We start from the raw sequence: 12894 nt of genomic DNA, 5'->3' as shown, positions 1-12894 counted from the left end.
CCAGGGATTCTATATGGAAAAACCCATTCAGTAAATCCAGATGACCCAGGGAGTAGTTCTGTAAAGTGAACTTGGACATTCCTTTCACTTTTCTAGTTTGGAAACCCAATCTGCAACATTGCTAAAATATTGTTTGCAGGAAAAATATCTTGTCTGATTTGACTTCCACATGGTAAAGTGTGTGGATGGATAAGAATTTTCACAATCCTTTTCACAAAAATTCACCAGACACTGTGCTCATATATAAACATTTAGACTCTACCTCTACTTAAGGAAAAAAAAAAAAAGATTACAAAGAAAATTTTCCTTGGTTGCTGGTTTTTATAGAGTTTGTCTTTGTCTTTCATGGGCAATCTAAAGTTTTTTTCACGCCCGGGACACTTGGGGTTAGGTGGGACAGAGATATTTCTTGGGTCCCAGGCACTGCCCTGGAAACCTGAAACCCTTGAACTTATAAAATACAGTGACTAGAATATGCTTGAAAAATAAGGTAAAATTAAAGACGTTCCTGACAAGCAATACAAAAAAAAAAAAAATGACCTGGGTCACTACCCATAATTACAGGTCCAATAACCATGAAGCCCCATGTCCCTAAAACTGCCCTCCCTAGGCTTCCACGAAGCAGCCAGATTCCCGGGCCTCCGCACGACAAAGACCGCAGCTTCCTTGGGAGCCGCAGGCTTCTTTGAGAGAGAGTGATGTTTTCTTGGGTTAGCAGTTCGAAAGAAGCAACCTCGAGCATAACGAGGCTCCTAATGAACTTCCTCTTTTTGTTGTTCCCCTTTTAGGACCTGTAGAAGGACGCAGCCGGTCCCTCTGCATTGGAACCAGACTATTGCACCCAACGCCGGAGTCTGCGGTGTCCTGTGGACTGTGCGCGGCGACAGCCGCCGGCGTGACCCGAAGGCCCGTGCCCCACGCAGGCGCCCAGGCACCATCCCGCGTCTTCTGCCACTCGTAGGCGCTCGGGACCTCTAGGCCCAGGGGTAGATTCAGCCTCTCCTCCAGCACCTCCAGGAAGAACCAAAATTTCAATTTGGGATTTTCCTATAAACAAGAGCCTAGAGTCGGTTTTGCTCGATGCTGGATTTAATACGTGTATGTTTTTGAGAGATTGGTTTTTCTTTACTTTTGATTTTTGATCTGCGTTTATGTGACAGACTCTCACCTGTACCTTATTATTATTTTTTCTATCATTATTATTATTGTGTCTTGCTGCATCGCGCCTTGACTCGCGAGTGACGGGACTCCGAAGCGTAGAGCTCGCGGGGGCGATGTACCAGAGCTTGGCCATGGCGGCCAACCACGGCCCCCCTCCCGGGGCCTACGAGGCGGGCGGCCCCGGCGCCTTCATGCACAGCGCGGGCGCTGCGTCCTCGCCAGTCTACGTGCCCACGCCGCGGGTGCCCTCATCTGTGCTGGGCCTGTCTTATCTCCAGGGCGGAGGCGGGGGCGCCGCGTCCGGAGCCACCTCTGGCGGCAGCTCTGGTGGGGCCCCGTCGGGTGCCGGGCCCGGAACCCAGCAGGGCAGTCCCGGCTGGAGCCAGGCGGGAGCCGAGGGAGCCGCCTACACGCCCCCGCCGGTGTCGCCGCGCTTCTCCTTCCCGGGAACCACTGGGTCCCTGGCGGCCGCCGCCGCCGCCGCCGCGGCCCGGGAAGCCGCGGCCTACAGCAGTGGTAGCGGAGCTGCGGGTGCGGGCCTGACGGGCCGCGAGCAGTACGGGCGTGCGGGCTTCGCAGGCTCCTACTCAAGCCCCTACCCCGCCTACATGGCCGACGTGGGCGCGTCCTGGGCCGCGGCCGCCGCCGCCTCCGCCGGTCCCTTCGACAGCCCGGTCCTGCACAGCTTGCCCGGGAGGGCCAACCCCGCTGCCCGACACCCCAATCTCGGTGAGTACTGAGCGCAAGCACCCGGGCTGGGTACTGGAGCAGGCTGTCGTGAGCACTGTTGGAAACATTGAATTTTTCACAAGTGTGCGTGTAGGGTGGCGGGCGGTAGGGAAGGGACAGACGCGTGAGTTTCCAAGGAAGACCCAAGCTGGAGGCTCCGAACGCTGGCGGCAGTGAAAGTCACAGCCCCTGGGAGCCCAGATTCTGTTAAGCGGGAGCGAGCCTACTCTCTGGTGCTTTTCTGAAAGAGAGAGGACTGCAGGGTGGCAGGGTCTGAGTGTGTCCCCGTTAAGCCCCAGACGTCGGGTTCGTGTGACCCCGCCATGCCCATCTATAGGTGACTGCGGGAGGGTGACAGGCTCACTGGAGAGCTGGGAGGGGCAGCTCCGGGAGCCCTTGGTGGACAGCGTTCGCGATCGCGGGGTTTCTGCTCCCATTTCCTCTCGGCCCTCCCTTGGTGTCCCCAGCAGGGAACTGATTACATTGGCGAGGGCCCAAGATCTTTTGGGCCATTTGTCGGCCCAGTTGGAGGATCCTTCCGAGTGGCAGATGATTCTCCTTTCGGGATTTCACACCTGGTACAAAGGAGGGACTGGAGCAATGGAGATGGGTTGAACTGAGGCTGGCACCTTGTGGGTGCCCCGGGGCCAGAGCGCACTGCGCCCTGCGCAGGTCTGCGGGGGCACGTGTGCTGGGTGTATCGAAAGCGCATACCTGATCAGCGTCCAAGGGAGCCACGGGAAGCCCAGAAGGGCTTCTCTAATATCTGACTTAAATGGAGATTTTGCAGCAGTTTCCCTAAGTTGAGCGTCCTCTTGTCCTGAGGGCTGAGGTTAGAAATAACAATCCTAATGGGCACCATTGAATATTTTCTGTGAAATGGCAAAACTGGGAATTATGGCAAACGTGGGCACTCTGGCTCCGATTTACTGACTGAACAAAATGAAATCTGAGAAAGGGTCTGCTTGCTTTGGAAAGGCAAGTAAGGGAAGTGGGAACCACTAGTTCAAAATGCAGATGACCTATGGCCTGTGGAATTTCAGGAAGGGCCAGTATTGGGTTTGGTTGGAGATGGTTTTTGCGGGGGAGGGGAAGCGTAGACCTGAGAAACAAAGTTAACATTTATTGACTACCTACTAAGTGCTAAATCCTTTCACATTTGTTCTCACTTTGAAGAGTAAAGCTTGTCCCTCCCAGGTTTCCAGTCTTAGGCTGGCTCTGAGAAGGGCCCTGGCTTTGAAGAGCTTTTAAATTATCCTCTGACCCTGGGTGGCCAGGGAAGGTCCCCAGGGGGGTCCAGCCAAATACACATCCCAGGTAAACTGATTAACCATGGAAGTGGCGCCGGGGCTGGGTCTGTGGCTCGTAGTTTCCCCCTCCCCTTCTCAGGGGAGCCAGACGGCACCCCCCAGGGGAGGAGGGGCAACTGGCTCCGGAGCCTCTCTTAGGGCCTGAGCCAGATAGCTTGCTTGAAGCATCTCCATACAATGGCAGCTGGGAGTGGGTAGTTGGGTGTGTGTGTGTTGGGGTTGGGGGTGGGGCGTGAGTTTTGGCTCTGTTTTCTCAGAACTCCCCGTTGCCTCTAGAACTCTCTCCCTGGACATTATGTTTTAAAACAGGGAGAAATGGCCCCAGAGTTCCATTTCTTGTAACTTGTGGTGGGAGTGGAAAGGTTGCTTCCTAACCCCTGTAACCTGGAATGAGAATTTGGTGTTTGGTTAGGGAAAAAAAAGTTCAAAGTCCAAAAATGGAGCATATGCTTTTCTGGTCATCAGAATTAAACAATTTTAAACATTTTAAACAATGTTTAAAAAAAAAAGTGCTGGGTGAGTGCACACAGTATTTAAATTCTAACATGTAACCCATACTATTTAAGAGGATGCTGGAGTAAGTAATGTTTCCCAAATTTCAGGGTCAGCAGATGACAAGCTAAACTCCAAGGGGCATCTCCTTGCTGAGAAGTGTGGCCTGTCTTCCCAGTACTCTGCTCTGTTCCACTAGTTCAGGAAGTCCCACCTGGCGTAGCAGCTGGATTATCTCCTCTATAGAGAGCCAAGTGTGTTAAATGGTCTTCATGAAAGCTTCCATGTTATCTTTGTGAGAGAACTTGAGACATGTGGAACCTGCTGGCGTTCCCATCCTCAGCATGTTCTGTAGGTGGCACTTACCTAAAAGCAAGTTAATTACAAAAACAGTGCATGTAAATAAATATATATTTTTTAATCTTTTCATCCTATCCCTTGACCCCTCCTATAAATGCCTGCTAACTTTATCGAGGACCAGCTCCGACATATTAGCTGATGCTGAGGGATAGAAACATGATGACAAGTGATTACTGATTCCATGATATTTACTGAGAGCCTGTTGTTTGGAGTGGCCACTGGGCCCCCAGATGGCAAGAGAGCATGGTAGAATGACAGGCAAATGTTCATTCAATCTCAGTAACCCTGTGATCTTGGGCAAATTACTTACCTCTCAGTCTCCCCTCTTTTTCTGTGAAATGGTATAATCCTAACTACCTTCAGTGTTGTCTTATATTAGAAAAATAATGCAGTGTTTGTGAAGTAGTTGGTTTGGGCCCATAAAAGATGGCTATTTTGTTAAGCAGCTACTCATGGTCATGTAGAGTGATCTATTTTTTTCTGATTTTCTCAGGACTGAGGGGTTTCCCAGGACTTGGGATTTTTAGTGCTAAACCTAGGGCAATCCCGAATACACAGGGATGGTTGGTGACCCTAAACAGACATGAAAATGGGTAGATGACCCAGTAGCATGCTGCAGTAATGAGCTGAGAGGAAAAGAGAGAAAACAGAAGTGGTTCTTTCTTTTGCCTAGGAATCTGGAAGTCTTCACCTAAGTGGTGTCATCTGCATTTGGTCTGGAAGGGTAAGTAGCAGGAGTTGGCCAGGGAAAGCATAGCACCTACAATTTAAAAGAAAGAAAGAAAGAAAAAAGACAGGAAAAGTTAAACTCTCATTTGCCATCACATTTTGTGGTACTGTGAAATGGTACAACACAGCTTGGCTTTCGTGTAAATAATATATTTACAGCCATAGGTAAAACCACACAGACTAACACACTCTTCATCTCAGAAACTAGTTTCAATTTCAGTGAGAAGAAAGAAGAGAACAGCTTTATTTTTTTATGAAGTATTAACTACCTTGTTTTTAACAATAGTTAATATCTTGCCAGAGTTCTTATGTTGGTTATTGGAAAAGACAAAAATCAAAGTACAGGAAGCTAACAAGGGCCTCTGTAAGGCCGTGCACTTAGGTTGGAAGGAGTTATTCCACCTTGACTGCAATGTATATGAACTTAAGTTCATTCCAAGTTCAATATGAGCCTGACCCTGAAACAACCATTGACATCATTAATTAGGCTGCATTAATGGAATTATGTGACCTTACTGAGGGCAGGTAGAGTCTTAGTCATATTTAAGTGCCAGGCACATGCTGGGCACTTGGCAAATATTTGAGTAGAGATCTAGGAGGTAATTGCCACAGTACTCTGCCCAGGTCAAAACACACAGAGTGGCTGCTTTAAAGGCCCACTGGGGAGCCTGGGGACAGAGGGAGCAGGGTGGGAGAGCATTCTGGAACCCTTGAGAAACCACTGAAGTTGTTTTAGGTCAGTTAAGAAGGAGAGAGAATGACTGTGTAAAAATAACTGATGTGTCTGGGTGGCTCAGTAGGTTAAGGATCCAACTCTTGGTTTTGGCTCAGATCATGGTATCAGGGTCATGAGATTGAGCCCCATGTCCAGCTCTGAGCTAAGTGGGGCATCTGATGGAAACTCCCTCTACCTCTCCTTCTACCCTTTTCTCTTAAATCAATCAATCAATCAATCAATCAGTCTTTAAAAAAACATCTGAAAGGCAAAAGCCTACGTCCTCTCCTTTCAACGTTGTGTTGCTCCAGGTGAGCGAATATTAGGTTTGGCAAGAACGCTTTCTCATACATGATTGTAGTTGTTGAGTTGGAATATGGAATATGGCTTCTCTTAATAATAACCTCCTGGGCACTGAGAGTGCTTAAGGGGATGTTGGTTATCCTCTGCCCGAGTTGCTGGGCAGGGGATTCTTGCATTTCAAGGGCTAGAGCCCATGTTTGTATGCCCAGGAGATAGCTAGAGGGGGGTGGGAGAGCTGTGTCTCCTTGTGAAGGAACCAATCAGAATGGTTACAAAGGTATATCAGTTTGTCAAAACTCATGGAAATGTACTTTTAAAACAGGAGTCTTTGACTGTATGTATGTATAGCACGATAAAGTTGATTTTTGTTTTAATTAGTGCCTGCAAATACTTAAAGCAGAAAAGGAGGCAGTGGAAATGATGTATACATATGCCATGAAGGAAATAGTATTGTAACAGATGTGACTGGAAAAGCAAAGAAAATATGCTTTATGATGCAATAACAATTCTTTTTAGGTAACAGAGAAACAAGCAATTATAATGCTGTCAAAGGATCTCAGATTTTTAAAATAATTTTAAGGGTTGATTAAAAAAAATAACGCAGTCAAGTACATGTATATTATCCAGGGTCAGCGGGGTGATCTCTTTAAACGCTTTGCTTCATTCGTGGGGTCATGGGAGTTTGTTTATGGTACAGGTCAGTGGAAAACTCTCTCAAGTGTTTTCTGGATCTTTGGGGAACTGCTTATCAATGAAGCTGTTTTCTTTCAGAGCCGGTTCATTTATATAGGGAACTTTGCGAGATCAGCTCTGAAGTAGCTTGTTTGGCTAGAGAATGATTTGTCAGTCTCCGAGAAAACCAAAGTTGTTTGACTTTCCGGTTACCACCCTAAGCAGGTCAGTCAGAGCTGGGGCTGGTCTGTGGTGCTAGATTGAGAACCAATGAAGTGGGGCAGGCGTGTGCGGGGTGGCCAGGGGTGTGTCACTGCTTCCAGTGAAATCTGTCACCAGCCCAATTGTGTCCCATCAAAAGGTCAGGCTACATTTGCTAGGCACTTTCTAAGCACTCAGGTAGAATGATGCACAGGAGACAGTTTTAGATAACACTTTCTTCTGTATCCCTTTCCATTTTTTTGTTTTGTTTTGTTTTGTTTTCTAACTTAAATGAGCTAAGAAAACAAACATACTCTGAAATGTGGGGAAACAGGAACTTTGATACGTGTTGTGGGGAGTGTACATTGTTACAGACTTTACAGACGGCCCTCAGTGATATCCAACAAATTATAAAGTGGCTATCCTTGATCCAGAAATTTAACTTCTAGGAATTAATTCTGGCCCAGTTGTGGCCCAGTTTGTAATAACAAAAATTGGGAATAATCTAAATGTTTATTATCAGGGGACTGTTTGTATACACATCAGACATAAAATAGGATATCACATAGGCTTAAAAAATAGGGAAATTCAGGGGCTCCGGGGTGGCCCAGTCATTAAGCATCTACCTTCAGCTTAGGTCATGATCACAGGGTCCTGGGAATGAGTCTCTCATCAGGCTCCTTACTAAGTGGGGAGTCTGCTTCTCCCTCTCCCACTCCCCCTGCTTGTGTTCTCTCTCTGTCAAATAAAGAAATAAAATCCTTAGGAAATTAATTATATGATGGTATAGAGTCCTCTCCAAAGATACTTATAAGTACAGGATATGTATATTGCAAGTTACTTGTGTTGAAAGAAAGAAAGGAAGGAAGGAAGGAAGGAAGGAATGAGCAGGGCACGTGGGTGGCTCATTTGGTTAGGGGTGTGACTCTTTTTTTTTTTTTTATTTTTATTTTATTTTTTTTTTTTTTATTTGTTTATTTGACAGACAGAGATTACAAGTAGACAGAGAGGCAGGCAGAGAGAGAGAGAGGGAAGCAGGCTCCCTGCTGAGCAGAGAGCCCGATGCGGGACTCGATCCCAGGACCCTGGGATCATGACCTGAGCCGAAGGCAGCGGCTTAACCCACTGAGCCACCCAGGCACCCTTTTTTTAAAGATTTTATTTTATTTATTTGTCATAGAGAGAGAAGCGAGAGCAAGCACAGGCAGACAGAGTGGCAGGAAGAGGCAGAGGGAGAAGCAGGCTCCCTGCCAAGCAAGGAGCCCGATGTGGGACTCGATCCCAGGACGCTGGGATCATGACCTGAGCCGAAGGTAGCGGCTTAACCAACTGAGCCACCCAGGTGTCCCAGGGGTGTGACTCTTGATCTCAGGGTCCTGAGTTCAAGTTCTGTGTTGGGTTGTATGCTGGAGCCTACTTAAAAAAAAAAAAAAGAAGAGAGAGAGAGAAGCGTATATGTATTTGAAAATGTTTAATTTATCTCTGGAAATACAAGGAATTTGTATTGTCAGTTACCCATGGAGAGGATAACTGGGTAGGTGAGAATAAGGATGGGGAAATGCCTTGGAACCTTTTGATTTTTTTTTTTTTAAAGATTTATGTATTTTCATTTAGAGGGAGAGCAAACAGCAGGAGGGGCAGAGGCTGAGAAAGAATCTCAAAGGGGAGGGGCAGAGGGAGAGAGAATTTCTTTTTTTTAAAGATTTTATTTATTTATTAATTTGTCAGAGAGACAGAGAGCACACAAGCAAGCAGAGTGGCCGGCAGAGGCAGAGAGAGAAGCAGGCTCTCTGCCAAGCAAGGAGCCTGATTCCAGACTTGATCCCAGGACTCCGGGATCATGACCTGAGCTTAAGGCATTGGCTTAACCGACTGAGCCACCCAGGTGTCCTGGGAGAGAGAATTTCAAGCAGACTTTATGCAGAGCTGGAAGCCTGGTGTGGGGCTTAATCCCATGACCCTGAGATCATGACCTGAGCCAAAACCAAGAGTCAGACGCTCAACCGCTTATGCCACCCAGGAGGCCCTGTAGAACCTTTTGAATTTTTAAGCAACTCAGCATTTTTTATTTTAATTTTTTAAAAAGATTATTTATGTATTTATTTATTTGAGAGAGAGTGCAAGCACAGGAGAGCACAAACAGTGGAGAGGGAGAAGCAGGCTGCCCATCCAGTAGGGAGCCGGATGCGGGACTCGATCCTAGAACACTGGGATCATGACCCAAGCTGAAGGCAGCTGCTTAATGGAATGAGCCACCGAGGCACCCCTTAACCATTTTTTTTCCCCCTTAACCATTTTTTAAATAGTCACTTCTATGCTTCTTTATTAGCCCATTAAATCATAAAATACTTTTAAAATATAAGGAGGTTAAGGTTAAGTTTTATTCAATTTTACTCTTTACCATCTTAGCCATTTTTAAGTGTATAGTTCAATAGTGTTAAATATATTCATATCAGGGGCGTCTGGGTGGCTCAGTGGGTGAAAGCCTCTGCCTTTGGCTCAGGTCATGATCCCAGAGTCCTGCTCAGCAGGGAGCCTGCTTCCCTTCCTCTCTCTCTGCCTGCCTCTCTGCCTACTTGTGATCTCTGTCTGTCAAATAAATAATAAATAAATAAATAAATATTTTAAAGATTTTATGTATATAATATATATATAAATAAAGTATAATAAGTAATATATAGTATAATAAATAAATAAAATAATATAATATATATTTTCATATCATTGTGAAACAGGTTTCCAGAACTTTTCATTTTGCAAAACTGAAACTCTGTACCAATCAAACAATAGCTATTTCCTCCTCCCCAACCCGTGGTAACTGCCATTTTAATTTCTGTCTGTGTGAATTTGACTACTTAGGTACCTCAGGTAGGTGGAATTGTATAGTAGTTATCTTTTTGTGACCGGCTTATTTCACTTAGTATAATGTTCTCAAGGTTCATCCATATGAACCTTGAGGTAATATGTCATATGACTTCCTTCCTTTCTAACACTGAGTAATATTCCATTGTATGTATATATCATATTTTTAAAATCCATGCATCCATCATGAATAGTTGAGTTGTTTCCACCTCTTGTGAATAATGTTGCTGAGAAAATTGGTGTGCAAAGGGAACCTTTTGAATTTTGAACCGTATGAATATATTACCAATTAAAAAAAACATATTGAACCAATTAAGTTATTAAAGAGACATACAGCACTCATGAAGTAACTTCCTGAGATTCTCCCTCCCTCTTTTTGCTTAGAACAGGGTTCTATATTTAGAGTTACGGATGCACAGGAAAAGTACTTTGTAGTATAAATTGTTGTTTATTGAATTTAGCTTTTGGTTTTTGCTTATTTAACAGGAGATTGCTTTACCAAGGGGACAAAAAACCCTTATCCTGTGCTCAGTAATGTCTGTGGGTAGCACATCTCAGCAATTGTCAAATTGCTGGCGTTGGGGGCACAGACACAGGTGCCCTTTCCTAGTGTGGCTGCTGTCCCTCAGGTTATACTGGGGCTGGAACCAGAAAAAAAGGCAGTGAAAGGATGACGTTAGAAAAACAGATTATCTTCCGCCAAGGCAAAGTAAGTCTTTTAACCAATTTTTTTCAGCCTGTCCTTTTTTTGTTGTTGTTTTGTTTTTTAAGTTTTTATTTGTTTATTTGAGAAGAGAGAGTGCGAGCAGGAGCAGGGGGAGAGGGAGAAGCAGGCTCTCTCCACTGAGCAAGGAGCCCCATGTGGAGCTTAGTGTGGGGCTGAATCCTGGGAGGATGAGATCTGGACCTGAGCCAAAGGCGGCCCTTTATCCACTGAGCCCCCCAGGAGCCCCTCAGCCTGTCCTTTTAAGGCAATTGAGTTGTACCGAATTTAGAGCTGAAGCCTGTTGCAAATATTGCTGCTTTTGTTTGCATACGAAAGAGGAAGGACTGCGGGTTTTTCCATTGCCTTGCTCTAGAGCAATTCTTGGAGGCCCCTGGATGCTGCTGCTTTAAGAACTTGAAGGACAAGGGGAGTTAGAGAGGAGAAGGGAGTTGGGGGAAATTGGAAGGGGAGGTGAACCATGAGAGACTATGGAGTCTGAAAAACAATCTGAGGGGTTTGAAGTTGGGGGGGGGGGGGGGGGAGAGTTTGGAGGAACCAGGGGGGGGGAATTAGAGAGGGCATGGATTGCATGGAACACTGGGTGTGGTGCAAAAATAATGAATACTGTTATGCTGAAAAAAAAAATTAAAAAAAAAAAAGAACTTGAAGGAGCCTTTTTGCCATCTGAAAGTATTTGTCCGCTGGTGACTTTTTTGATCTGCACATCCTGAATAAGGTGCAGGTGACAAAGCCCTCTCATGGTTTGGGAATAGGTATTCCATTCTACTGACTTTCTATGGTTGATGATTTGGTCTCATGTAGCACAGTCCCTGAAGGATAATTTTTTTTTTTTTAAGATTATTTATTTATTTGACAGAGATCACAAGTAGGCAGAGAGGCAGGCAGAGAGAGGAAGGGAAGCAGGCTCCCAGCTGAGCAGAGAGCCCGACGCGGGGCTCGATCCCAGAACCCTGAGATCATGACCTGAGCCGAAGGCAGAGGCTTAACCCACTGAGCCACCCAGGCGCCCCCCTGAAGGATAATTTAAACATTTTATTGGCTATCTGTAGAGCTATTTCTTTGTCTCCTTCTAAAAAACGTAGGAATGATAATATGGGTGGGATTATAATAGGAGTAACTTCTGATCTGTTTTAGTTTGCACAAGATATATTTACAAGTTTGGATACATTCGTGTTGGGAAACTAGCTAACAACTTTTTAGGGACATGAGCTTCTATCTTGTGCTATATATGTGCCTGTATCTTGCTCTCTGTAATGTAATTTATATATAGTAAGTTAGATCCTTTATCAAGGGTCAATGGGGAAGTTGTCAGGTGATAGGGACTTTTAAGTCCTTCTGGAGAGGCAGATATGATCTCCATTTTGCCGAAGACGTAACTGAGCCTCAGAAAGATTAAGTAGTCTGCCCAAGTTGTCAGTAAGCAACAGCTCTGGCTTAGAACTCAGGTTAAGTTCAATTTCCAGGACTTCCATGCTTTTCTTTCATTTACCTCCTTTTGCCTTTGCCAAGCTTAAGATGAGGATGCTTATCCCTTTAGGACCATAAGGTGCAGGGTGTTTGAAAGATTCAAACTTTAGGATTTTTTTTTTAAGATTTTATTTATTTATTTGACAGACAGAGATCACAAGTAGGCAGAGAGGCAGGCAGAGAGAGAGGGAAGCAGGCTCCCCGCTGAGCAGAGATTCCGATGTGGGGCTCCATCCTAGGACCTCGAGATCATGACCTGAGCCGAAGGCAGAGGCTTAAACCCACTAAACCACCCAGGTGCCCCAAGGATTTTTTTTTTTTTTTTTAAGATTTTATTTACTTGAGAGAGAGCATGGGGCAGAGGCAGAAGGAGAGGGAGAAGCGTACAGCCTGGTGAGCAAGGGGCCTGCTGCTGGCTCCATCCCAGGACCCTGGGATCATGACCTGAGCCTAGGGCAGATGCTTAATGTCTGAGCCACCCAGGTGCCCCTTAAGCTTTAGGATTTTCTATTACTTGGTCTCCACCCGCTCCTTCTCCCCAGTGGAGTTTTCCCTCTGTGTTCCTACTTCCCACCAATGCTTCTTCGGGTGCCCTATTCTCTCTAGTGGTCTTCCATCTCATTCTGATTTTGCCCTCCCTGTACTCCCTGAGTAGGACATTAGGAATCCCTGCCTTGCTTCAGCTTCCTTTTCAGCCTCCGGATTCTGCTGTGCAGAGAATTAAAGAGAGGCTTCCCAGAATTCAGACCCTCCAAGCTAGAGGATTCTTTCATTCTGGGGGGATTGCTGGCTGCAAAAGAAGGGCGAAACCATATGGCTCTATCAAAAAATCCTTTTCCTCTGAAAATCCTTTCCTCTGAAAATTCATATGTATCTGAGGTAGGAGCCGAGAAAGGAGGGGAGAAAAGCATTGTAGTAATTATGGTTTTAATGAAGATGAGAATAGGGGTGTGGATGTGTGTAATGAGGATAGTGACTGAGCCCCATGGAGTTGAGCTGAGCTGAATACAGAAGCCATGGATGGAAGCTTTCTTGTTTCTGGCAGGGGGCCTATGGTTTTATCTATTACTGCTCTGTAATCAGAATTGAGCCAGGATATTCAAACCTCTTATCTGAATGAAGGGAATTTGGTTTTCTGGCCTTCAGCATTTTGCAGAAGTCTCCAG

The 12894-nt window shown here is 45.7% G+C and overlaps 1 protein-coding gene across 3 annotated transcripts in view; it reads left to right on the top strand.

The window, feature by feature from the left end:
* The window catches only part of GATA4 (GATA binding protein 4), an 83760-nt gene that overhangs the window by 31343 nt on the left and 39523 nt on the right, over nt 1-12894 (top strand). For all 3 annotated transcript variants that reach the window (XM_059393381.1, XM_059393392.1, XM_059393370.1), the window contains exon 2: nt 789-1890. In XM_059393381.1, coding sequence (XP_059249364.1) covers nt 1275-1890 — 616 coding nt within the window. In that variant the 5' untranslated portion in view covers nt 789-1274. The remainder of the gene's footprint in view (nt 1-788; nt 1891-12894) is intronic.

Source organism: Mustela nigripes, chromosome 1 (assembly GCF_022355385.1).
Source record: "Mustela nigripes isolate SB6536 chromosome 1, MUSNIG.SB6536, whole genome shotgun sequence".
Taxonomy (NCBI): Eukaryota; Metazoa; Chordata; class Mammalia; order Carnivora; family Mustelidae; genus Mustela; species Mustela nigripes.
This window is presented reverse-complemented; position numbering and strand designations above follow the sequence as displayed.